Genomic DNA, 26,224 nt, shown 5'->3' on the forward strand with positions numbered 1-26,224 from the left:
TTCTGTTCAAATAGCATTTGATGTGATCGCATTCAGCCATCAGAAGACAACATTGCCAGCAGAGATTTCTGTGCTACTGAATCTATTAACTTGCTGTACATACTGGAGTAGTATTGCTATATAATTCAGGACCAGGGGATTTAGTTGCCAGTGACCAGGGGAAGGAGCGAGTCACGGAGTCTAACCTGACTTGGTCGGGATGTAGTTGCTATTCTCATTGCACTTGGATCCAGGGACTCATTCCAGTTCCTCCTGTAGTAATGGAAATATTCTACTTGTCTTGATAAATCAAAGAGATTTTTGACACCATCAAACTCCTGTTTGAGTTGCTGTTATTGCCCAGTATAGAACCAGAATCTGGACTGGTCACTTGCTGATTAATAGTTGCCTAATATCAGGTAAAGACCAATGACGTGTCAGTGTTGCACTGTGTTAGTTTGACTCGGTGGACAGCACGCTGGCCTTTAGGTCAGAAGATCACTGGTTCAAGCCTCACTCTGTCAGACTAGTATCCATAATTTAGGCTGCCATTTGAGTGTGAGAGTGCTGCACTGTCAGAGGTGCTGTCTTTCAGATGAGATGTTGAATAAAGTCTTGCATCTCTTCCCTGATCTTATATTCTCGGAGCATTTTGAATTGCCGATTTATATTTTTATATAGGATCTATTTTCCTACTTGCACTACTTGCAAGATACATGCTGATCTCAGTTCTCTGATCCACGAGGCCAGCTGGGTGAGACAGCCCTTGTATTCAATTGTGTTTTAGAATGTGTCAGTTGTGGCTCAGTGGGCAGCACACTTGCCTCTGAGTTAGAAGGTCGTGGGTTCAAGGGCCACTCCAGAGACTGTAGCAGACAAATCTAGGCTGACACTCCCAGTGCAGTGCAGAGGGAGCGTCGCACTGTCAAAGGTAGATATAAAAGATCCCATGGCACTATTTTGAAGAAGAACAGGGGAGTTATCCCTGGTATCCTGGCCAATATTTATCCCTCAATCAACATAACAAAAAACAGATTATCTGGTCATTATCATGTTGCTGTTTGTGGGAGTTTGCTGTGCGCAAATTGACTGCTGCATTTCCCACATTACAACAGTGACTACGCTCCAAAAATTACTTCATTGACTGTGTAAAGCGCTTTGAAACATCCGGTGGTCATAAAAGGTGCTATAGAAATTCTTTCTTTTAATACAAACATATGAAAATGACGGGCAGGAAAAGATGAGCTGGTCCATCAAGCCTTCCCTGCACTCACGATGGCCTGGACAAACTCTCCCTGTCCTCCCCTCCTCCTCCCTCACCACCCTCCACTCCTCCACACCCGCACCCCTTTTGGGGAGAGAGAAAGACCCAGGGCCAATGAGGGAAAAAAATACTGTGGAAAATTCCTCTCTGGCTCCCTTAGGCGATGGGAACCAGACCAGGAGATCACGTGTTGCTTAACTTTTAATCCACTGGCCTTGTCTACGATGCGATCTCTCTGCCCCAGTCAGGACCCAGTCCAGCTGCCTCTTGGAAGCAGAGAGTTAGCGCCCATCGCACATTGCCGAGGCTCACTGCTCTCTGGGAAAAGATTACGCTGCACATTTAATACACACGGGCAGCATAGTGATTCAGTATCACTCAAACCAAAATAAAAATAACTTCATTGGCTTCGCGGTTTGAAGTGCATCTCAATACACTGTGGTCAATAGGGCTGAGTGGCTCCATCATCCGTACAATGCGTCAGCAACTGAGCAAACCTCTCTCAGTAATGCTCTCCGAATACAGAGCTCCGAATGCTCTCTCCGCTGGATGTAAAAGATCCCACGGCACTATGCAAAGAAAATCAAGTGGGGTTTCCTCCCCAGTGTCCTGGACAATATTTATCCCTCAACCAGCATCACATCGCTGTCTGTGGAATCTTTCTGTGCGCAAAAATTGTCCGCCGCGTTTCCCACATTGCAACAGTGACTGCACTTTAAACAGTGCTTCGTATACTGTGGAGACACACCTCCTGTCGTAAGGGTTCCACCTAAATCATTGGCTTGTCCTCCCCTCTGTGCGGGGGATGTAGCTAGGGCCCGCTTGCAGGGAAGCGCGGTTTGGAGAGTGGGCGAGAATATTGTAGTGTCAGCCGTGTCTCAGTGGGCAGCACTCTCACCTCTGAGTCAGAAGGCTATGGGTTCAAGTCCTACTCCAGAGACTGGAGCACAAATAATGTAGGCTGACACTCCCAGTGCAGTGCTGAGGGAGTACTGCACTGTCAGAGGTGCCGTCTTTCAGATGAGACGTTAAACCCAGTCCCTGTCTGCTCTCTCAGGTGGGCATAAAAGATCCCACAGCACGATTTCGAAGAGAGCTGGAGAGGTCTCCTGGTGTTCTAGGGCCAATATTTATCGCTCAATCAACATCACTAAAACAGATTATCTGGTCATTATCACATTACTGTTTGTGGGAGCTTGCTGTGCGCAAATTGGCTGCCGCGTTTCCCACATTACAACAGTGACTACATTCCAAAAGTACTGCGTTAGCTGTAAAGCGCTGAGACGTCCGGTGGTCGTGAAAGGCGCTATAGAAATGCAAGTCTTCCTATCTTATTGCAGCTCTTGCGATCCTGCGATTGGCGCTCCCAGTGAGCGCGACCCCCCCTCTCTCCCGCACAAGCCCGAGGCAGTGGAATCGCCCTCCTTACAAACACGGACGGGCATTGCTGGGCATTTCCCACCTTCCCTGCTTCCGATGCGAGGATGCTGAGCTGTTGGCTGCAGGTTTACCAAAGTGCTGATGGAAAGCCAGTTACCAAGGTAACGTGTGCTTGGAATTTCCGCCAGGGTTCCTCCGACATCCTGCTGTAACTTCGATGGAAGATGGATGGAAACCCGAAGAGATATCTGGGGTTTGTGCCAGAGTTTCAGCTGGAGATCGCAAAACTTGCGGGAAAATTCCACCCCAAAACGTTCAGTGTGCATCAGAGAGGAATGAATGGTTTTATTAAAGGACACCGGCTGGATTTTCGGTTGCCTAACACCTCAGTTAGCACCCAGAGTTAAATATTTTTAATTAATTTAATGCGGATGTACAAATAGATAAAATGCCATAATGCAGGGCAGCTATAGCATCTTATAATTCAATCCTGCATAATTCATGATCCAGACTACATCAAATTATCGTGTTCATTATGAATGTGCAGCTTAAATGTAAATCAAAGATAAATCGGAATATTTTCTTTATGGGGAGAGTCTACAAACTGTGGAGAAGCACAATTAACTGGAGGGTCAGACGTTACCGACCGGGAGCGCAGCGTTTAGTGCCCCGACCCAAAATTCATTAGCAGCTCACCGGGGGCACAAACCAGTTAACGCCTGGCTGTTGACGATCGCTCCGATCCTGACGTATTCCTGGTGCAATGCCCATGCTTGCGCCCCAGTCGGTAAATTCACTGCAGCTGCCTCATTGAGCACCCATCAAGAACAACGCCTGGAGAACCAGGCGGGTGCAGGCTTGCAGAGTCGTTCACTGGCAGCTACTTAACAGGATGAGGAAGCGCTCCCCTCGGAGGTCACAGTCAGTGCAACGTTTACACACAGCACGGTGCGATAACCTCCCAGTTTGCAGCGGCAAACAGAAATAAGAGTTCAACTTCAGAAAAAGTGATTTTGAAAACTTTAATGGGTGTGTTACTGTGCCATGTCTTTAATACCCGGTTTTCCCAGGATCTCATTCGGAGTTCCGTGCATGCGCACTGACTCGGTTAAATCTAGCACCGGTATTTTCGTTATGCCTCCCACCAGCTCTGGTGTGCAATGGCTGATTTAGCACCCCTGTCAGCTCTTCGACCGATTCTGACCAATTTCTGGGCGGAAGGCGCAAACTTTTTTTCAAGGCGCTGAAAATACCGCCCCGCCTGGATTAACGCCGCTCCAGAGGCGCGACCGAATGTCTCCCCCATGGATTTTCTGGGAGTCGCAACACTGCTCATATCACAGCAGCATCAACCTGCTGACTTGTTCGATGCGATTACATCTCCGCGCCGCATGGTTGAAGTAGAAGGAATAAAAAATTGACGGAGCAGACTTTAAAAGGAGGGTAAATTCAGTGAGGCTGTACTCGACGCTCCGCCTCACCATGGCAGGAGTTGGGTCCGAGATCCTGAGCCGTCGGCCCGGGATTTGCTGGCACGGGGCATCTCGTGACGAGGTTTGCAATTTATTTTCCTCTCAATGGCCCAGCAATGGTGGTTGGAGGCTTCTCGTGGGCTGAAGCCTCCGACCTGAACAATTGCTACGATCTCCCTGCTGGTCCGGGGCCTCTAGGCAAAGGCCTGAATAGAGGCCAACCTATCACAGGGACGTAAGCGCTTCTCAAACGGCCCTGGGATCACACGGGCCGGCCCAACCAATCAAAGTAGGGCTATTTCCATTCATACTTGTGGCGAGTTCCGTACATACAGAATCACCATAAGTATGAATGGGGATACCCACCAAAACACACAAACACTTAAAAATACATTTTAAAGAACCATCACATATTTAAAATGAATCAAAATGGAATTTATAAATTATTTAAAACATAGTAAATTTTTTGAAAAATAATTTACATATTTTAAAGGGTCTAAAAATAAACTTAACAGGATTTTAAATGATTGAAAAAATGTATTTTTCTTTCCCCTAAAAGTCTCACGCTGCTAAAAGCAGGCCTTACGCCAGCATTTATCAGTCGTAAGAAGTTCAAGGGCATTCGCTGGGCAAATCGGCCAACTCTCGGCCCGCGGAGGCCCTTTACTTCTGGATGCGTACTTACGGAACAAATCCTGACACTTGCCGGGAGGTTGAGGGCGAGCTGCCGGTTTCGCGAGGCTAACGGTGGAGGGGCACAAATCGTCCGGCATCTTGTGGTGATTCACGACTAGTTTTTTATTTATTCCTGGGATCTGGGTGTCGTTGGCAAGGCCAGCATTTATTGCCCATCCCTAATTGTCCTTGAGAAGGTGGTGGTGAGCCGCCTTCTTGAACCGCTGCAGTCCGTGTGGTGAAGGTGTTCCCACAGTGCTGTTAGGGAGGGAGTTCCAGGATTGTGACCCAGCGACGATGAAGGAACGGCCGATATATTTCCAAGTCAGGATGGTGCGTGACTTGGAGGGGAACGTGGAGGTGGTGGTGTTTCCATGCGCTTGCTGCCCTTGACCTTCTAGGTGGTGGAGAGCGTGGGTTTGGGAGGTGTTGCTGAAGAAGCCTTGGTGAGTTGCTGCAGTGCATCTTGTAGATGGTACACACTGCAGCCACGGTGCGCCGGTGGTGGAGGGAGTGAATGTTGAAGTTGGTGGATGGGGTGCCGATCAAGCGGGCTGCTTTGTCCAGGATGGTGTCTCGCTTCTTCAGTGTTGTTGGAGCTGCACTCATCCAGGCAAGTGGAGAATGTTCCATCACACTCCTGATTTGTGCCGTGTAGATGGTGGAAAGGCTTTGGGGAGTCAGGAGGCGAGACACTCGCCGCAGAATACCCAGCCTCTGACCACAGTATTTATGTGGCTGGTCCAGTTAAGTTTCTGGTCAATGGTGACCCCCAGGATGTTGATGATGGGGGATTCGGCGATGGTTGTGAATGTGCCGTTGAATGTGAAGGATCGGTGGTTAGACTCTCGCTTGTTGGGGATAGTTATTGCCTGGCACTTGTGTGGTGCGAATGTTACTTGCCACTTATCAGCCCAAGCCTGAATGTTGTCCAGGTCTTGCTGCATGAGAACATTGACTGCTTCATTATCTGAGAGGTTGTGAATAGAGCTGAACACTGTGCAGTCATCAGCGAACATCCCCACTCGTGCGCTGTCTCACGCTTGCCACAGATTTCTGGGTAATTTACGCATTATTAATGGCGGACGCATTGACCTCGCTGTCACTGTTCCAGCAATGCCTGGCCCGTGGTGTTAGAGTGTAAATACGAGAGCGCGCTCCCAAGGCGGAACCTCGCTGGGTGGGACTACGCGTTGCAGAATCCGCTCACAACGTTAGTTAACGCACCGCTGATCTGCACACCTGCCCCAGAGACGGCCCTCCCGCCAGGAATTGTGGGAGTCGCGGGATTGTGTGTAAGAAAGGAACATCTCCATTTCCTATTGTTGAATTATTTTGCTCCATCCAGGCTTCGTGTCCGGGAAACCTGCAGCTGGTCCTGGTCCTCCGCCCTTCAGGGTTCTTTCAACGCGCCATCTCCGATATCAGCTTCCGATTCAATCAGGATGATTTTATCCTCAAACTACCGGTAAGGAACATTCTTCTCTCTGCCTTGTGGTCTCTGCCCCTCTCTGTGTCTCTCCCCCTCTCTGTGCCTCTCCCCCTCTCTCTGTGCCTCTCCCCCTCTCTCTGTGCCTCTCCCCCTCTCTCTGTCTCTCTAACCCTCTCTCTGTCTCTCTAACCCTCTCTCTGTCTCTCTAACCCTCTCTCTGTCTCTCTAACCCCCTCTCTGTCTCTCTAACCCTCTCTCTGTCTCTCTAACCCTCTCTCTGTCTCTCTAACCCTCTCTCTGTCTCTCTGACCCTCTCTCTGTCTCTCTAACCCTCTCTCTGTCTCTCTAACCCCCTCTCTGTGTCTCTAACCCTCTCTCTGTGTCTCTAACCCTCTCTCTGTCTCTCTAACCCTCTCTCTGTCTCTCTAACCCTCTCTCTGTCTCTCTAACCCTCTCTCTGTGTCTCTAACCCCCTCTCTGTGTCTCTAACCCTCTCTCTGTCTCAGTCGTTAAAAGAAAGACGTGCATTTCTATAGTGCCTGTCACAACATCAGGGCGCCCCAAACCACTTTACCGACAATGAAGTACACTGTTCTAATGTGACTGCATTAACAATGTGGTTGACTTCCCTTGACTAATTATCCTTTCCATTAACTTCATTGGGGGAGGGTGACAGTTCTACAGTGAGCAACCCAACTGCTACCATAGGTGTCAGCCGTGGCTCAGTGAGCAGCACTCGCCCCTGAGTCAGAATCAAGTGGATTCAAGTCCCACTCCAGAGACGTGAGCACAAAATCTAGGCTGACACTCCCAGTGCAGCGCTGAGGGAGTGCTGCACTGTCGGAGGTGCCGTCTTTCAGATGTGACATTAAACCGAGGCCCCGTCTGCTCTCTCAGGTGGACGTAATAGATCCCACGGGCACTATTTTGGAGAAGAGCAGGAGAGTTACCCCCGGTGTCCTGGAGCCAATATTTATCCCTCAATCAACATAACAAAGAAACATATTATCTGGTCGTTATCACATTGCTATTTGTGGGAGCTTGCTGTGCGCAAGTTGGCTGCCGCGTTTCCCACATTACTACACTTCAAAAGTGCACCGTTGTCTGTAAAGCGGGTTGGGACGGAGTGTGTGGGATGGTTCGCTCTACGGTTGTTACTGGTGTTGTTGGTTTCCCCGCAGGTTGTTATGCTGAGTTCAGTCACGGAGTTGCTGAAATACATTGATGAGACCCATCTGACTCACGAGTTTGGCGGCACGCTTGACTACTGCCACAATGAATGGATCTTGTTCCGCACAGTAAGTGTTCCCGTTGTGGGTGGCAAGCGATGTCTATCTACGTGACACAGGATTGGTGCAGTAACTCTGGTAAAACACTGCCTCAAAACTGTTATGTCTGTGATGTACTTATGAATGACTCCACGAGGCAATGTCTTGTACTCAAACTGAAGTGACCTTGGTCCTTTATTCGTAACTCCAGAGTGAGGCAGCCACATGGTGTGCAGCCTTTTATACTGGGCCCTGCGACCAGGGCAGGAAACCCCTGGTCTCCACCAGTTACACCCTCTAGTGGTGCCAGCATGTATATACACAGTGTAAACCTTATTGACAGTACATCAGGTAAACAAGTCTCCATCTTATGCAACCACACAGTGACTACACAGAGAGTATATCCATATTCTGCATATACAACAGAAATGGCCATAAATCAACATCTGATCGGGTAGGTGTAGAGAAGATCTTTCCACTTGTGGGGGAGTCCAAAACTAAGGGTCATAAATATAAAATAGTCACCAATAAATCCAATAAGGAATTCAGGAGTGTAATTTATTTGCTTCATGGGTTCTTTGCTTAAGAATTCACAGCAATATATTGCTATTAAGAACCAGTTGGTTTATTAGCAAAGGTTTAACAATCACACTACACATTACCAGTTCATCCACCAGGCTCACAACCACCTGCCTCTTCGTGAATCCCCCGAACCCACCTGGCTGGGGTTTTATTGAGTCTTGTGAACATCACGTGACCGGCTAAGCCACGCACAATGCAACAGCTCCACAAACCTGTGAGCATTGCAAGGAGTAACGTCTTTACCCAGAGAGTGGTGAGAATGTGGAACTCGCTGCCACAGGGAGTGGTTGATGCGAATAGCATGGATACATTTAAGGGGAAGCTGGATAAACACATGAGGGAGAAAGGAATAGAAGGATATGGTGATGGGGTAAGATGAAGAGGGGTGGGAGGAGGCTGGTGTGGAGCATAAACACCGGCATGGACCCGTTGGGCCGAACGGCCTGTTTATGAGCTGTAAATACTGTGTAATTCTAAGTGACATTTGCCATGTCCTGGTCGAGTTTAGCTTGCTCAAAGCTTGTTCGAGCAGTTCAGACGCCGGTGTTAATGGTGTTCGGCTGAAGGAGAGCAAAGCGTGACTGGCGGCTTCCGCGTTGGTCGGTGAAGCTCCTGATCCTCAGGGGCCCAAACTGAGCCCCGCCCCAAACCGGGTGCACTCACCGGGTTTTTAAGGTTTTCTCCCACAAATAACATAAAATGGTGTCCGCAGCAGTGTGCTCTCCCCTTCAAGGGCGGACGCGCCACCCAGGCACACGCAGCTTCCCGCCGGGGGCGGTGACTGGCGGCCTATCCCCTCCCGCGGGACAATTTCCCGTGAGATGGGAAAGGGGTCCATCGCCGGTGGGTGGGGTGGGGGGGGGGGGGGCGCGCCGTGGCCCAACGGGACAGGAGCAATTACCACTGTCACAACCAAGATAGGGCAGTTTTTAAAGTGGCCCTTATTCCGCGCCGACTAGGCGGAGATTCACCACCAACCCGTGGTCACGGCGCTTAACGGCAGGGGCAATTTCAGCCCCTTCTCCGTTATTTTGCATATTTTTGGCGTGAAGGAATTCTGAAGGTCGGAAGTTCCTGTTGGTTGTTTTATGAGAGTATGACAAGCTCCACACTCCATGATTTTAACGGTGGCCCAATTGATTTAAAATAAACGGGTTTAAAAGAGCAAATGAGAGGCTGTAGCGTGATTGGGCCAAGTGTTCATATTTATTGTCTTGGATAGAGCAGTCTTATCATCATAGGCGGTCCCTGGAACGAGGATGACTTGCTTCCACGAGAGTTCACAGATGTTTCAATGAAGGACCCGATGTTCCAGTCATGAACTCCAATTGAGGGGGTGGAAGATGCCTGTTGTAATGTATGTGCATAAGGTCTGGCCACCAACTCGTGCTGGACTCGGTATATAATCTAAACTTCACCTTTGTATCTTCACTTCTGGAAGCCATTAAAGACTGAGCAGGTTACACCTAGTCACTGGCTCACAGCACGGAGTTCATTGTATCATTTCATACACGATACCTGTGCGTGGATTATTTTAATGTGGTGACCAATGCACACTAACCACCACATAAGCTTGACAGAGCTAGGTCTTTATCCAGTGGCAAGGGTTAACCAGGACGACTGGAGACCTGCTCTGCTGAATAGAGCAGTCTAAACCATTACCATATGCACAACCCCTTCTTGTTTACTGCAGGATAATGATTATAAATTTATAATTCCTTGTGGAGCATTGCGACGTAAATTAGGTTATAAATAGACCTCAACCCGACAAAAGCAGACAGATGCAAATAAATGCAAAGTCTCTTTGACCCACATTTCTGGCGTAGTGTTTAACAGGAACTGTGTGTGACGCAGAACAGAACAACGGTGCGTAATTATCACGGGAGACTGGTTCCTGCCGATTCTGTAATGACGAAGCAGTTTTCCACCATTTTAATGTCCTCAGAAACAAACCATTGTAAGATTCCAGTGGAACTATGCGTTTTATTGCATGGTTTTATGAAGCAGGATCTGTTGTTCTGGTTTTCTTCTGTTGTGTTTGTTGGAATCCCTGCTCAGTAACAATGACCCCTGAGTCACATCCAGCCTCCAAACCCTGGCCATCAAATCCACCAATCTCAGTTCTCTACGGGATTATACTCTCTCACTCATTGCCTTCTCCTGTTTGAATTTTGATGGACCTGGAGGTTTGGAAAGGGCTATTTTTAGTTTGCTATATCCAAGAGATTGCCTCATTGGTGATAGCTCAGAACACCAAGATCTGTTGCTGTCAGCAACTTAAGTACATAAGAACATAACAAATAGGAGCAGGAGCAGGCCATTCGGCCCCTCGAGCCTGCTCCACCATTTAATAAGATCATGGCTGATCATCGACCTCAACTCCACTTTCCTGCCCGATCTCCATATCCCTTGATTCCCCTAGACTCCATAAATCTATCGATCTCAGCCTTGAATATACTCAATGACTCAGCATCCACAGCTCTCTGGGGCAGAGAATTCCAAAGATTCACAACCCTCTGAATAAAGAAATTCCTCCTCATCTCTGTCCTTAAATGGCCGACCCCTTATCCTGAGACTGTGACCCCTGGCCGACCCCTATCTTCCCTGGGTGAACAACCTCTCAGCATCTACCCCGTCATTCCCCTTAAAATCTTGTATGTTTCAATGAGATCACCTCTCATTCTTCTAAATTACAGAGAGTATAGGCCATTCTACACAACTTGAGAGATCTGCAAATTCATCATCATCATCATAGGCAGTCCCTCGGAGTCGAGGATGACTAGCTTCCACACTAGAATAAAGATCGAAGTTGCCTGTGCGTGAATTTTTTAACGTGGGGTGGTCATTGCACACCAGCCACCACACGGGCTTGATGGAGCGAGGTCTTGGTCCAGTGGCAAGGGGATCCAAGATGACTGAAGACCAGGCTCTGCTGTATGAGCCTAGTTCATGCACACACACATATTCCTACTGTCCTCCTCCTTCCTTTTCCCAGGGCCTCTATCCCTGGGTTTTGTAGGACGCAATGGCGGTCTCACAAACTTGCTATTGGCCTGTGCTGCGCCGCTCCTGGGCCACGGCCCTGCTGCTGTCCTCCGACCTCTCACTGTCCTCTGATCTCCCGCTGTCCACCGACCTCTGATCTCCCTCCGATCTCCGGCCTCCGACCTTCCGCTCTGCTCTGACCTCCCACTGGGTCTTAGGGCTTTCCTCCTTTATGCCTCCTGCTCCGCTCCCGTTTCTCCTCGGGTCGGCTCCTGCAAATTAGCGGGAGCCTGGATGTAAACTATAACCGTGACATTTTGTGACTCCTGTTCTCGAGGTAGAGTCTCGCTCGATGGGAGTGTCGATTAGAGATTCAGGAGTGGCGATCCAGTCATTAACATTAATCACAATTATGGGCTTTTAATCACAAGAGCCCAACATTACGCTGTGGTATGTCCATGCACAATTGATCAAGACGTCCATCTGAAAGTAGCAGAGATGTCAAACCATTCATTCTACGATCCCAGTGTGAATCTCTACAATCCGGGTACCGCCTCCCCACGGCACTGAAACTATTGTGTTCCTAACACAGATGAGACTGCACACAGGAAGGTTGAAGTAACAGTGACCTCAGTCTTTATTAAGACACTCCAAAGTGAGGAACAGGCCTTAGGGGCCGGCTTATATACAGTGCTCCGAAGGGATCCTGGGATCCCTTGGGACTTCAGGGGATGCACTCCCTGGTGGCGGAACAAGGGAGTGCATGCTTTACAGATGCACAACAGAAACAACCCTGAGCAACGTCACTGCCCTGCATTATCGCTCTTTGTAAGAGATCAGGATGGGGGCGATTGGACTGGAGGGGACATTTTCACTAGATTGATTCCTGGGATGAGAGGGCTGTCTTATGAGGAGAGATTGTGTAGAATGGGCTGATACTCTCTGGACTTTAGAAGAATTAGAGGTGATCTCTTTGAAACATACAAGATTCTGAGGGGGATTGACAGGGTAGATGCAGGTAGAATGTTTCCCCCGGGCTGGAGAGTCTGCAACCAGGGCGAATAGTCTCAGGATAAGGGGTCGGCCATTTAGGACTGAGATGAGGAGAAATTTCTTCACTCGGAGGGTGGTGAATCTTTGTAATTCTCTGCCCCACAGGGCTGTGGATGCTAAGTCTCTGAATATATTCAAGACTGAGATAGATGGATTTTTGGAGTCTGGGGGAATCAAGGGATATGGAGATCGGGCGAGAAAGTAGAGTTGAGGTCGATGATCAGCCATGATCTTATTGAATGGCGGAGCAGGCTCGAGGGGCAGCTCGAGGGGCCCACTCCTGCTCCTAATTCTTATGCTCTTATGACATCATCCACAGACTTAGGATCAGCTTCTACAAGTCACTGAACCCTACCCCACACCCGCCCTACTCCCTCGGCTCTGTCAGACTCTTTGTCCAAGACCCAGACTTAGATCAGCAATATTTTCTTCCAGCTAATGGTTGCAAAGACCAAAGCCGTGGTCTTCAGCCCCCGGCACCAACTCCGCCCACTCGCCACTGTCTCCATCCTCCTGTCTCAGGCGGAACCAGAATTTTTTGCAACAGCGCCATCCTGTTTGACCCTGAGCTGAGGCGCCATCCCCACACCCTCTCCATCACCAAGATAGCCTGCTTCCACCCACTGTAACATGGGCCAGCTCCGCCCCTGTCTCAGCTCATCTGCTGCTGGAGCCCTCATCCATGCCTTTGTTACCTCCGGACTTGTTTACTCTAAAGAGTGTCAGCCTTGGCTCAGTAGCTCTCGCCTCTGGGTCAGAAGGTTGTGGGGTTAGGTCCCACACCAGGGACTTGAACACAAACATTTTGGCTGACGCTCCCAGTGCAGTCCTGAGGGAGCGCCGCACTGTCGGAGGTGCCATCTTTCGGATGAGACATTAAACCGAGGCCCCATCTGCTCTCCCAGGTGGATATAAGAGATTCCATGGTCACTATTTTGAAGAAGGGCAGAGGATCCTGGCCAAAATTTATCCCTCAATTAATATAACTAAAACATGATCTGGTCATTATCACATTGCTGTTTGTGGGAGCTTGCTTTTTGAACAAGGGTGTAACCTTTGCAATTCTCCAGTCCTCTGGCACCACTCCAGTATCCAAGGAGGATTGGAAGATTATGGCCAATACCTCCGCAATTTCCACCTTTTACTTTCCTCAGCGTCCTAGGATGCAACCCATCTGGCTCTGGTGACTTATCAACTTTAAGTACAGCCAGTCTTTCTACTACCTCCTCTTTATCAATTTTTATCCCATCCAGTATCTCCATTACCCCCTCTTTCACTGTGACTTTGGCAGCATCTTCTTCCTTGGTGAAATCAGATGCAAAGTACTCATTTACTACCTCAGTGTAGGTCTCCATTTTGGTCCCTAATTGGCCCCACCCGATCTCTTACAACCTGTTTATTATTTATATGCCTCTAGAAGACTTTTGAATTCCCTTTTATGTTAGCTGCCGATCTATTCTCCTAATCTCTCTTTGCTTCCCTTATTTTCTTTTTCATTTCCCCTCTGAACTTTCTATATTCATAAGAACATAACATAAGAACATAAGAAATAGGAGCAGGAATAGGCCATACGGCCCCTCGAGCCTGCTCCGCCATTTAATAAGATCATGGTTGATCCGATCATGGACTCAGCTCCACTTCCCTGCCCGCTCACCAGAAGCCCTTATCCCCTTATCGTTTAAGAAACTGTCTATCTCTGTCTTAAAATTATTCAATGTCCCAGCTTCCACAGCTCTCTGAGACAGCAAATTCCACAGATTTACAACCCTCTGAGAGAAGAAATTTCTCCTCATCTCAATTTTAAATGGACAGCCCCTTATTCTAAGATCATGCCCTCTAGTTCTAGTCTCCCCCATCAGTGGAAACATCCTGCCTGCATCCACCTTGTCAAGCCCGCTCATAACCTTATACGTTTCGATAAGATCACCTCTCATTCTTCTGAACTCTAGCCTGGTTCTCCTTTGTATTCTCAACTTGACATCTGTTATATGCCCCTTTTTCTGCTTCATTTTACTCGCTATCTCTTTCGTCATCCAGGTAGCCCTGACTTTAGTTGCCCTACCTTTTCCCCTCGTGGGAATGTACATTGACTGTACCCGAACCATCTCTTTAAAGGCAGCCCATTGTTCGATTACAGTTTTGCCTGCCAATCTGTGATTCCAATTTACCCAGGCCAGATCCATTCTCATCCCACTGAATTTGGCTTTCCTCCAATTAAGTATTTTTACTCTAGATTGCTCCCTATCCTTTTCCATAGCTAATTTAAACCTTATGTTACTATGATCACTGTTCCCTAAATGTTCCCCTACTGACACTTACACCACCTGACCCACCTCATTCCCCAGAACCAGATCCAGCAATGCCTCCCCCATTGCTGGGCCGGAAACATACTGATCAAGAAAGTTCTCCTGAACACACTTCAGGAATTCTTCCTCCATCTGCCCTTTACACTATTACTATCCTAGTCTATATTAGGATAGTTGACATCCCCCATTATCACTGCTCTATAGTTCTTGCACCTCTCTCTAATTTCTCTGCAAGTTTGCTCCTTTATATCCCTCTCATTCGTTGGCAGCTGATAGAATTTTTAAAATCATTCGTTCATAGGATGTGGACGTTGCTAGCAAGGCTGGCATTTATTGTCCATCCCTAATTGCCCCTTGAGAAGATGGTGGTGAGCCGCCGCCTTGAACCGCTGCACTCCGTGTGGTGAAGGTGCTCCCACAGGGCTGTTAGGGAGGAAGACCCAGCGTCGATGAATGAACGGCCGATATAGTTTCAAGTCAGGGTGGTGTGTGACTTGGAGGGGAACGTGGAGGTGATGGTGTTCCCATGCGCCTGCTGCCCTTGTCCTTTGATCACTACAATGCATGCATATCACCAATAAATCATAGTACAATAAATCAGAGATACATACAAATGGCAAGAGAATAACAACATAAAGCCAACAAGCATGCACTTCCATAAGCACACGTGACCCGATTCCCCACCTGATAGACACCAGGTCAGCCCTCTGATCTGTAGAGAAACATTTGCTTATAATCTTGTGCTCAGCAGAAAGCTGTTTGAACACATCGGGCTGGATTTTACCAACCGCGACGGGTCTGGGGTGAGCGACGTCCTTGGCAGGTCCCGACCCCACAGCTGTGTTGATCCGGTCCATCGACATGATTTTCCGTTGATTGGGCTTGTTAAGCCCTGCCCTGCGAGTTCTCCGGCCAATTAAAAGTAAGCGGGTCTGAAGACGTCATGTGATGACGCGTCATCAGCCGGTTTCTTAAAGGGACCATGACCACATACATTTTGATAGTTGTGCTGTCAGTGTCCTGCAGCATTGAGCTACTGCACATAGGCACAGGGCTGCACACAGGCTCTCCCATCACTCTGCCTTCCCTACCGTACACCTGCACATCCTTACTCATGCCCTTACCTTGCACCTCCACCCATCCCTATCTATCTGTCTACATTATTACACCCCAACTCATTAGCCACCCCTCACACTCACCCACATCCTAGTGCAAGCATACCAACTAACATCGCACAAGTGCAGGCACTTGCATTTTGCCAATGCTGATGTAAAGTTTCTGCTAATGTGTTGTCCAACATTGAAATCTATATTTTCAACACTTTGCTTTCTTGGACAGATCTGTGTGCACCTTTCTAAGCGACTTAGTGAGTTGCAGTGAATGGTGCGACATAACGGTACCCCCCGCCCCCAATGGCGGTGCGTGTGAAAGGAATGGCTTGGGCATTGCAGGGATGCTTTATGGTGCTGGTGTGGGGTGGTGCCAACCTGGCACATCATGTGGCAGCCAGGGTGTACAGTGTCAAGAGAAGTAAATGTGGCCATGGTGCAGACATCCCTGGCCTCCCAGGCAGCAATGTGGCCGGGTGCTGATGCCCTGTGTACTGTGCAACATCAGTTGATTGTGGAGAAGGTTGGTGTTGTCATTGGTGCTGCTGGTGTTGGGGCTGACTGTGGTGGGATTCTAAAGACCAAGGGGAGATTTTTTCAAGAGCACTGATACTGATGGAATAGATGGCAGCTGATGTTGAGATGACAGAAGCGATCTGTCAATGGTGAGAGAGGTTGCTCACCGAGGTGACATTGGACAGAGAGTTCACTGCAAACACTTTGAACCTCCATAAATCCTGAAGGCTCCAGCTTCTAAGATTGGAAATTGAACAGCTGTAAAATGGTAGCTTTTATACCACTTCTGCAGCTGTCAACTAGTCAGACCAATACAGAGTTGTTGAGAACGTGACACACTTACCTGACGTGATACCCAAGGGATGGGAACTTCATAAATAAACGAGGAAAAATCCTTTGGATCTGGTAAAATGCTGCTTAAATAGCTTTAAGCAGCAGCTTAACTGGCACAATTGCCTGACCCGCAGCTCAGTGCCGAGTCTGCAATCCGCAGGCAGAGCTGGCACTTGGGAAATTCACAAGGAGGCGGGTCCAGAACGCACTTCCGCCCCGCTGTCAATCATGGCCATTTTGGCAGCAGACCCGCCTCCAAACTCTCTCTCGCACCAGGGAAGATTCCGGCAATCGTGTGCTGGTCCCACAGACAGCCCAGAAAGAGCATCGGCGATTACGGTGGCATAGTGGTGATGTTACTAGACCAGTAATCCAGAGGTCTGGACTAATGATCCAGAGACATTAGTTCAAATCCCACCATGGCAGCTGGGGAATTTAAATTCAATTAATTAAATAAATCTGGAATTAAAAAGTTAGTGTCAGTAATAGTGACAAAGGGCTCAAATTTTGGCCATGATTTGCTCCAACCTTTTTGGAGTAAGTTGGTTTTTCTGGCGTAAGTTTAAAAAAACGCCACTTTCCCCACTCAACTTGCTCCAGAGTAACTCGGGTACGATTTTTGTTTAGTTGAGATTTTTTTTAAAAAGGGGGCGTTCCCAAACACTTACGCCAGTTTTGGCCATTCATGCCACTTTGGCCAGCTAAAACTTACTCCAAATCAACTTAGGTCAGCATATGTGGCCAACTCTGAAAAATCTTGCAGGCAGTTAAGAAGTCAGCGCAGTTTAGTACATTTAAAGCACCAAGACTTACAAAGCACTAAATAAAGCATAAAAAGTAATAAGCAATCAATAACAAATAAAAAATAGAAGCCTTAACTTTATGCCAGAAACAAGTTTTTTTTAAAATTCCAACCACTTGGGTTTTATTCAAAATAAACAATTTGGAATACAATACTTCACAGGGCGCCATTCACAAGGACAATAGATGTTAGCTCATCAAGACGGTTGGTCCATTTTATTTTTTGCCTTCAACCTTCCCCATTCCTTTCTTGTGCTTCTTGGGAAACGGCATGTTCCTCAGAAACTTGGGATCAACTCCTTTCAGAGGCTTAAATCGCCAGAAGCAAGTTGCTCGCGGGCCGGTGCGTGAGACCATTCGACCAGGGATAGGGGCGGCAAATATTGGGGCGTCCCTTCGGCCAGGGATAGGGGCGGCGAACATCGGGGCATCCGTTCGGCTAGGGATAGGGGCGACATGCATCGGGTTTTGTTCACAGCCTGCAGGACACGCTGGAAGGGCGAGAAGCATGCGCGCAGACTCCACTGCGCATGCGGACAGCTGCTGGCAGTGTTTTTGGCGCAGGGCTGTAGCTCCGCCCCCCACCTCACCATGGATGCTGTGCCAGGACCCGGGACACTCGGCAGAGGGGCCAGGATACTCAGTAAGTTTTTTGGCGCCGTTTTGAGCGCACAGTGCTCGGCTGAGTGCGCCGAAAAAATGGATTGGGGAAAACCTAGTCCCGTGAAACTAACGGATTGTCGGAAAAACCCATCTGATTCACTAATGTCCTTTAGTGAAGGAAATCTGCTGTCCTTACTTGGTCTGGGCCTATATGTGACACCATACCCACAGCAATGTGGTTGACTCTTAATTGCCCTCTGAAATTGCCCAGCGAGACACTCAGTTGTACCAAAGGAGAATGAGGGATGGGCAATAAATTCTGGCCTTGCCAACGACACCCACATCCTGTGAATGAATGCTCAGAGAGTGTGAACCCTCGTTCCCCTGGGGCGGTTGGGGGCGGGAGGTCATGTGATGCAGCCTCCAGGAATACGTCCAACCAGTGCGAACAACCCTACCGAAAGACTTTAGTGAAAGAGTGATTTAAATAATTGTTTGACTACATGGATGGCTAAAAATTCTTCGGCTTAGTGTCACCTGTTATCAGCAGAGAGGGGCGCAAACAGGCCGCCAAATACCTCCCGCCCGAGCGCCGTGCTATGGCCGCCTGTCGCGAACATAACGGTTGGTTTAACGGCACTGTCATTTCGCGCTGCGCACTCTAGCGCCACCCGCTTGGTGACATCAAGAGTGTGTAACGCCCCCTTTGCTATGCGTTTCCGAAATTGACTGTTTTTGCCTGCCACAATTTACTTACCTCTCTTACCTGTGGCGATGATGTCGGTAGCCTCCCTTCCAATTTTTTTTGCAGGTTTCAGATGCTCGACCTCACCTCCTCTTTAGGCGCTGGGCTGCCGGTATCCCAGCACCTCAAGATGAGTCGCGCTCCCGCCCCGCGATGGGCCTTTAGCACCGAAGAGGATTGTCGAACGCTTCCATTGGCTCTCCGCTCCCCTCTTGGGGCGCTAAAAAGGAATATCCTGGTTGGAGGCAGTAAACATCACCCGGAGTTAAAGTTAGCGCCCAATCGGGCTATAACCAATTTTTAGCCCCGAGTGCTTTGGCGAAACCTGAATATTTTTTTTCTCACCTATCTTTTCGTTTTGTGTCTGCATCAGAGCCGACGGCAGTATGTAGCAGGAGCTGGTTCTCTGAATGATTGAAAAACCTTGGTTTTATTCTTACTGTGGCTCTCTCTCTCCCCGCACCTTCCACAGCCAGCACCAAATAAGGAAGGTCCCACCCGAGCTGTGTGTGGGAAGAGGCTGTAGCACATTATGAGGGAGCGGTGCTTTGTGAGAGCAGGGATTTACATTTCACTTGGAGCCTGTGCCTCGCTGCGTGACTGTTCATGTGTTGGTGTTGTTGTGTTCAGGCCATCGAGAGCTTTGCTGTGATGGTGAAGGAGATCGCCCAGCTGCTGCAGGCTTTTGGGACCGACCTGGCTGAGGCCGAGCTGCCTGCTGATTTACATTCTGTGGAGGACCTACTTATTGCACGAACTGAGAAATACAACCAGCTCAAGGTAAGCCCAACGTGAGTGCTGCAACTTTTACCTGTTAGGGATAAAGTCATCCTCATCATAGGCAGTCCCTTGGAATCGAGGAAGACATGCTTCCACTCTAAAAATGAGTCCTTAGGTGGCTGAACAATCCAATACTGATACAGTGCATTCATTCCTGTTGCAGCTAGTTGTAGGATTAAGTGGAAGCTGGATAAACACTTGAGGGAGAAAGGAATAGAAGGATATGGTGATGGGGTGAGATGAAGAGGGGTGGGCGGAGGCTGGTGTGGAGCATAAACCCCGGCGCGGACCGTGAGGCCAAATGGCCTATTTCTGTGCCGTACACTCGATGTAACCCAGTGTAGTTGGTGGCAACGTATTGGTATAGTTCCCTGAGACGAAAAGAAAGCGGTGGTTTTGTTGCTCAGTGGGTAGCACTCCCACCTCCCAGTCAAGAAGGTCATGGGTTCAAACCCCACTCCAGGACAAGTGCAAGAAAGAAGAAAGGCTTGCATTTATATAGCGCCTTTCATGGCCTCAGGACATCTCAAAGCACTTTACAGCCAATGAAGTACTTTTGAAGTGTAGTCACGGTTGTAATGTGGGAAATGCAGCAGCCAATTTGTGCACAGCAAGCTCCCACAAACAGCAATGTGATAATGACCAGATAATCTGAGGGAGTGCTGCACTGTTGGTGGAGCCATCTTTTGGTATGAGATGTTAAACTGAGAGCCACTTGCCTGTACGTAAAAGATCCCACGGCGCTATTCGAAGATGAACAGGGGAGTTCTCCCGTTGTCCCGGCCAACATTTAATGCCCCACACAACGCTACCAAAAACAGACTCATTTTCCATCTGTGGCACCGTGCTACACACCGATTGGCTGATGTGCTTGTCGACACACTTCACAAACACAGTCACCGGCAGTGGAGAGTTTTGGGACGCCTGAAGGACCAATCTGAAATTACCGTGTCCGAAAGTGGTGAGGGAAAAAGATCACATGCTGGGTATGTACAGCAGGATATTCTGTACGGGTTTGGAGAAGGTACAGGTCAACGATTTGGGTTCAGAACTAAAGGGATGAATTTCCCACGGGGCGTCACCTCTTTGTCTGCTGTAATTTAGGTGAAAGAACACATATTGGGGCTGAAATTCAGGGTCCGGATAAGGGCCGTTAGCGCCATTTTGCAGAATCGAGAGGCCACCACATTACGTTGGTCGCCACGATCTAAATTGACCTCGGGGATTTTTTGGTTGGTCCCCACTTCTGCCCCACTGCTGCCGACCGCCCCAAGCGCATCAACAAAGCGTACACTGCCCCTTCTCCCGCACCTCCATCCCACTCGCGCGAAAATTACCTCAGAAAACCTTTGCTCCGCTGCGCGGTGCTCCCGACAACTTTTTCTGTCAGTGTGCCTTGTTTTCGGTCTGTGAGTCGCGGCGGCGCGGCGGCCCGTCAAGGGAAGGGTGCACTGCCGTGGCCGCCATGTTTTTTTTTGCCGGCTGACTTCCTGATCCGCCGAACAATTATGGTCCCGGGTTCGGCCGGGCCGCCAACAGGCAGCCTAGCACCCACCTCTTGGGTGCCAGGTCGCTGGCCCGGCCAAAACCCTCCCTGCTGGCCCAGTGGCCGAACCTAAAAAAAAAATCGATGATTCTCTCCCCTTTAAATGAGGGGAGAGACGCGGTGACGCACGCGCGCAGTGACATCACCACCACTCCGTCACTGAGTGACAGTGGCGGAGAATCCGTCCTGCCCCCATCTCCGCCCCTCACCAGCACATACCGCTGCACTTCCGCTCTCATTATGACCGGCTTCCGGTCTGCTCGGGAGAAAAAAAGGCAAAGACCTGAATATCGATCACGAGTTGACCTCTTCCGAGACGGCGGTAAAAACACCTGAAAAATCGTAAGCGCGGCAGCGTTCTGGCGGGCCTAAATTCCGGCCCCATTGTGTCCAAACTTTGGGCCCCGCACTGTAGCAACGATGCCAAGGCCTTGGAGCGGACGCAGGGGAGACTAACCTGAACGGTTCCAGGGATGTGGAGAAACTGGACAAGCCAGGGTTGTTCTCCTTAGAGCAAAGTGGGTTAAGGGGAGATTTGATAGCGGTTGTGAATGGTTTTGATAAGCGTAGATAAGGAGAAACTGCCGGGAGGGCTGGTAACCAGAGGCCACAGATTTACGATATTTGGCAAAAGAAGCAGATGCAACACGAGGAGACTATTTTTACGCAGCGAGTTGTTGTGATCGGGAACGCACTGCCTGAAAGGGCGGTGGGAGCAGAATCAATAATAACTTTCAAAACAGAATTGGATAAATACTGGAAAAGGAGAAATTTGCAGGGCTGGGGGGAAAGAGCAGGGGAGTGGGATTAATCGGATCGCTCTTTCACAGAGCCAGCGCAAACATGATGGGCCTGCTTCCGTGCTGTATCATTCTCTGATTCTCCCATTCATCTGCTGTAGCACTGGCGAAAGAATCGTGCAAAACCGAAAATATGGCATAGAGGCTGTTTTTCTGATGTACTTCTGCCAAAGTTATAGCACGCAAGCAGGAGAACCTCTGTGGAATTCCACCCCGAGGGGCTATATTCACAGCATGAATCCATCTTTTCTCTCTCCAGATGCTGAGAGACATAAGAACATAAGAAATAAGAGCAGGAGTAGGCTATACGTCCCCTCGAGCCTGCTCCGCCATTTAATACGATCATGGACTCAGCTCCACTTCCCTGCCCCATCCCCATAACCCCTTATCCCCTTATCGGTTAAGAAACTGTCTATCTCGGTCTTAAATTTATTCAATGTCCTAGCTTCCACAGCTCTCTGGGGCAGGGAATTCCACAGATTTACAATTCTGAGAGAAGAAATTCCTCCTCATCTCAGTTTTAAATGGCACCCCCTTATTCTAAGACTATGCCCCCTACTTCTAGTCTCCCCCTTCAGTGGAAACATCCTCTCTGTATCCACCTTGTCAAGCCCCCTCATAATCTTATACGTTTCGATAAGATCACCTCTCATTCTTCTGAATTCCAATGAGTAGAGGCCCAACCTACTCAACCTTTTCTCATAAGTCAGCCCCCTCATCCCTGGAATCAAGCTAGTGAACCTTCTCTGAACAGCCTCCAAAGAAAGTATATCCTTTCTTACATAAGAACATAAGACCTGCTGTGTATTTCTGGCATTTTCTATTTTGAGGGAGTGCTGCACTGTCGGAGGTGCCGTCTTTCAGATGTGACGTTAAACCGAGGCCCTGTCTGCTCTCTCAGGTGGATGTAAATGATCCCATGGCACTACTTCGAAGAAGAGCAGGGAAGTTATCCCCGGTGTTCTGGGGCCAATATTTATCCCTCAACCAAAAAGACATATTATCTGGGTCATTATCACTACGCTGTTTGTGGGAGCTTGCTGTGCGCAAGTTTGCTACCCGCAATTCCCACATTACAACAGTGACTACACGCCAGAAGTTCTGACGAAGGATCGTCGACTGGAAACTTTAACATTCTTTCTCTCTCCACAGATGCTGCCTGACCCGCTGAGATTTCCAGCATTTTCTGTTTATATTTCAGATTCCAGCATCTGCAGTATTTTGCTTTTATTTCCAGAAGTTTTTCATTGTGTGTTAAGCGCTTTGGGATGTCCTAAAGTCGTGAAAAACGCTGTATAAATGCAAGTTCTTTATTTAAAGTGCCTGGTTTTAATGCGCCTTTAAGATATGCCTTAAAATCGACCTCTTAGACCACCTGTCCTAATATCGCTTTTTGTGGCTCGGTGTCAATTTTTGTTTGATAATCACCCCTGTGATGTGCCTTGGGATGTTGTACTATGTTAAATGTGCTGTATAAATGCAAGTTGTTCTCGATGTGCGGCGGTGGTTCGCAGCCTTGCTTGGACCTCTTGTCGAGTTACCTGTTCAGCTGCTGTTTATTGCTTTGGACAGAATGACGTTCAGCGGGTGATCAAGGAGGGTGAGCTGCTTCTGACCAACCTCATGGCACCTGACAGCAATGCTCAGCGTATGATGGAGAAGAATGGCGATCAAGCGACTGTGAAGAGGTGAGCTCTATGGAGAGGCGGTTTGATTCAGCTGCCCGAAGGAACCTCAAAAGAGCCATGGGTTTAATTTCACGCACTCTCTTGTAATCCACTATGACAGCAACTCTCAATGACCTTTCAGGCTCTGTTATGGATTCATAGGAACAGGAGAAGGCTGTTCAGCCCCTCAAGCCTGTTCTGCCATTCAATGAGATCATGGATCATCCCTTACTACCGTTGGCTAGAAAAAATCCAGCAAACACAGATTTACAATTCTTAATTGACATTTCTACCACTCTCTGTGTGAAGCAGTGTTTCCCAACTTCCCCCCTGAATGGCTTGGCTCTGATTTTAAGATTACATACCCTAATCCTAGACCCTCCCATCAGCAGAAATAGTTTCACCCTATCCAGACTAACAGTTCCTTTCAAATTCCTAAAAGCCTCAAATAAAATCACCTGCTGTATACCAGTCAAACTCCCTTCCAACCATTTCCTGGTGTTGTTGAATCCTGACGATATTCTACGTTTAACTTGTACTGCACAAAATAAGCAAATCCAACCAAACACATTTTATGCAAGCTTTTGCTATTCCCAGATAGAGATTCATTAATGCTAAATAAATATATGTTGCTGTGACGATTGTGGAGGTTCAAGTTAGTGTGGTTATGGGAGTGTTGGCTATTGTGGGTCTAGTTAGACCACCCTTGGAGTACTGTGTACAGTTCTGGCCGCCATATTATAAAAAGGATATAGAGGCATTGAAGAGGGTGCAGAGAGGATTTACAAGGATGATACCAGAAATGCGAGGTTATACATATCAGGAAAGGATGAACAGGTTGGGTCTCTTCACTTGAAAAGAGAAGGCTGAGGGGTGACCTAATAGAGGTCTTTAAAATTATGAAAGGTTTTGATAGAGTGGATACAGAGAGAGTGAATACAAGTTTCCACTTGTGGGGAAGAGCAAAACTAGAGGCCATCAATATAAGATAGTCATCAAGAAATCAAATAGAGAATTCAGAAGAAACAGGAGAATGTGGAGCTCGCTGCCATAGGGAGTGGTTGAGGCGAATAGTATCGATGTATTTAAGGGGAGGCTGGACAAGCATATGAGGGAGAAGGGATTAGAGGGTTATGCTGATAGATTTAGATGAGGAACGACGGGAGGAGGCTCGAGGAGAGCATAAACGCCGGCATGGACTGGTTGGGCCGAATGGCCTGTTTCTGTGTGTATATCCTGTGTGATCCTGTGTAATGGTTGTTGGGGTTATGGAAAATTTGGTTGTGTTGGTTATCAGGGGGTGCTGTTTATGGAGGATAAGGTTATGGAGCATTGGCTGTTGTGGTTATGGGGTTATGCTGGATGTGATTGTGGTAGTTATAGGAGTGGGTTTTTGGGAGTGTTAGTTGTGCTAGTTACAGGGGTGCTGTTTGTGCCTATAGAGATGCGAGTTGAGTTTGGTTAGGGCTATGGGGATGCTGGGTTATGCTCGTTGTATTTGACCTACATTAGCTCCCGGTCCAACAATGCCTCGATTTCAAAACTCTCATCCTTGCTTTCAAATCCCTCCATGGCCTCATCCCTCCCTATCTCTGTAATCTCCTCCAGCCCCACAACCCCCCAAGATGTCTGCGCTCATCGAATTCTGCCCTTTTGAGCATCCGTGATTATAATCGTTCAATCATCAGCGGCCGTGCTTTCAGTTGCCTGGGCCCCAAGCTCTGGAACTCCCTGCCTAAACCTGTCCGCCTCTCTATCTCTCTCTCCTCCTTCGAGATGCTCCTTAAAACCTACCTCTTTGATCAAGCTTTTGGTCACCTGCACAAATTTCTACTTATGTGGCTCGGTGTCAAAACTTTGATCTCATATTACTCTTGTGAAGCGCCTTGGGACGTTTCACTACATTAAAGGCGCTATATGAATACAATGTTGTTATTAGATTTATAAGAACATAATAGAAATAGGAGCAGAAGTAGGCCATATGGCCCCTTGAACCTCCTCCGTCATTCAATAAGATCATAGCTGATCATCGACCTCAACTCCACATTTCTGCCCGATCCCCATATCCCTTGATTCCCCTATGCAGGTTGTTGGGACTATCTGAGCGTTGGTTGTATTTATAGGGATGCTGGTGTTGGTGGTGTGTTGTTGAACCTTCACGAGATGGAACCATGATCAGAATTATGAGCACATCCCATAGATTTGCTGAAATGAAGGTTCGCCTACAGGAAGCAGCATTGTGAATTGTGCAGTGTGTATGTAAATTAGTATCAGACTGTATAACCGAGTCCTGCTTCCATGGCAAGTACCTGACCCCACCTCACCGTGCGCCTCTGGTGTTTATAATATTGTCGAAGTTGTAGAGAAGACAGATTTTGGTAAGCCATTAATATATTATAGAATTGTTACGTAGAACGGTTCACCAGACTGATTCCTGGGATGGGGGGATTGTCCTATGAGGAGAGATTGAATAGACTAGGCCGATATTCTCTGGAGTTTAGAAGAATGAAAGGTGATCTCATTGAAACTTACAAAATTCTTACAGGGCTTGACAGAGTAAATGCAGGGAGGATGTTTCCCCGGGCTGAGGAGTCTAAAACCAGGGGTCACAGACACAGAATAAGGGGTCGGCCATTTAGGACTGAGATAAAGAGAAATTTCTTCACTCGGGATGGTGAATCTTTGGAATTCTCTACCCCAGAGGGCTGTGGAGGCTCAGTCTTTGAGTATATTCAAGGCAGAGATCGATAGATTTTTGGATATTAAGGAAATCAAGGAATATGGGGATAGTGCAGGAAAGTGGAGTTGAGGTAGAAGATCAGCCATGATCTCATTGAATGGTGGAGCAGGCTCGAGGGGCCGAATGGCCGACTACTGCTCCTATTTCTTATGTTCTTAAACATGTTTTTCGGCAGTTCCTTGTTGCTT

The 26,224-nt window shown here is 48.2% G+C and overlaps 1 protein-coding gene across 4 annotated transcripts in view; it reads left to right on the forward strand.

Moving 5' to 3' along the window:
* The window catches only part of mcf2a (MCF.2 cell line derived transforming sequence a), a 199,988-nt gene that overhangs the window by 85,146 nt on the left and 88,618 nt on the right, over window positions 1-26,224 (forward strand). For all 4 annotated transcript variants that reach the window (XM_070882895.1, XM_070882893.1, XM_070882896.1 and 1 more), the window contains exons 5-8: window positions 6,119-6,238; window positions 7,384-7,500; window positions 19,134-19,283; window positions 23,202-23,317. In XM_070882895.1, coding sequence (XP_070738996.1) covers window positions 6,119-6,238; window positions 7,384-7,500; window positions 19,134-19,283; window positions 23,202-23,317 — 503 coding nt within the window. The remainder of the gene's footprint in view (window positions 1-6,118; window positions 6,239-7,383; window positions 7,501-19,133; window positions 19,284-23,201; window positions 23,318-26,224) is intronic.

The sequence above is a fragment of the Pristiophorus japonicus genome, chromosome 6 (assembly GCF_044704955.1).
Source record: "Pristiophorus japonicus isolate sPriJap1 chromosome 6, sPriJap1.hap1, whole genome shotgun sequence".
Lineage (NCBI taxonomy): Eukaryota > Metazoa > Chordata > Chondrichthyes > Pristiophoridae > Pristiophorus > Pristiophorus japonicus.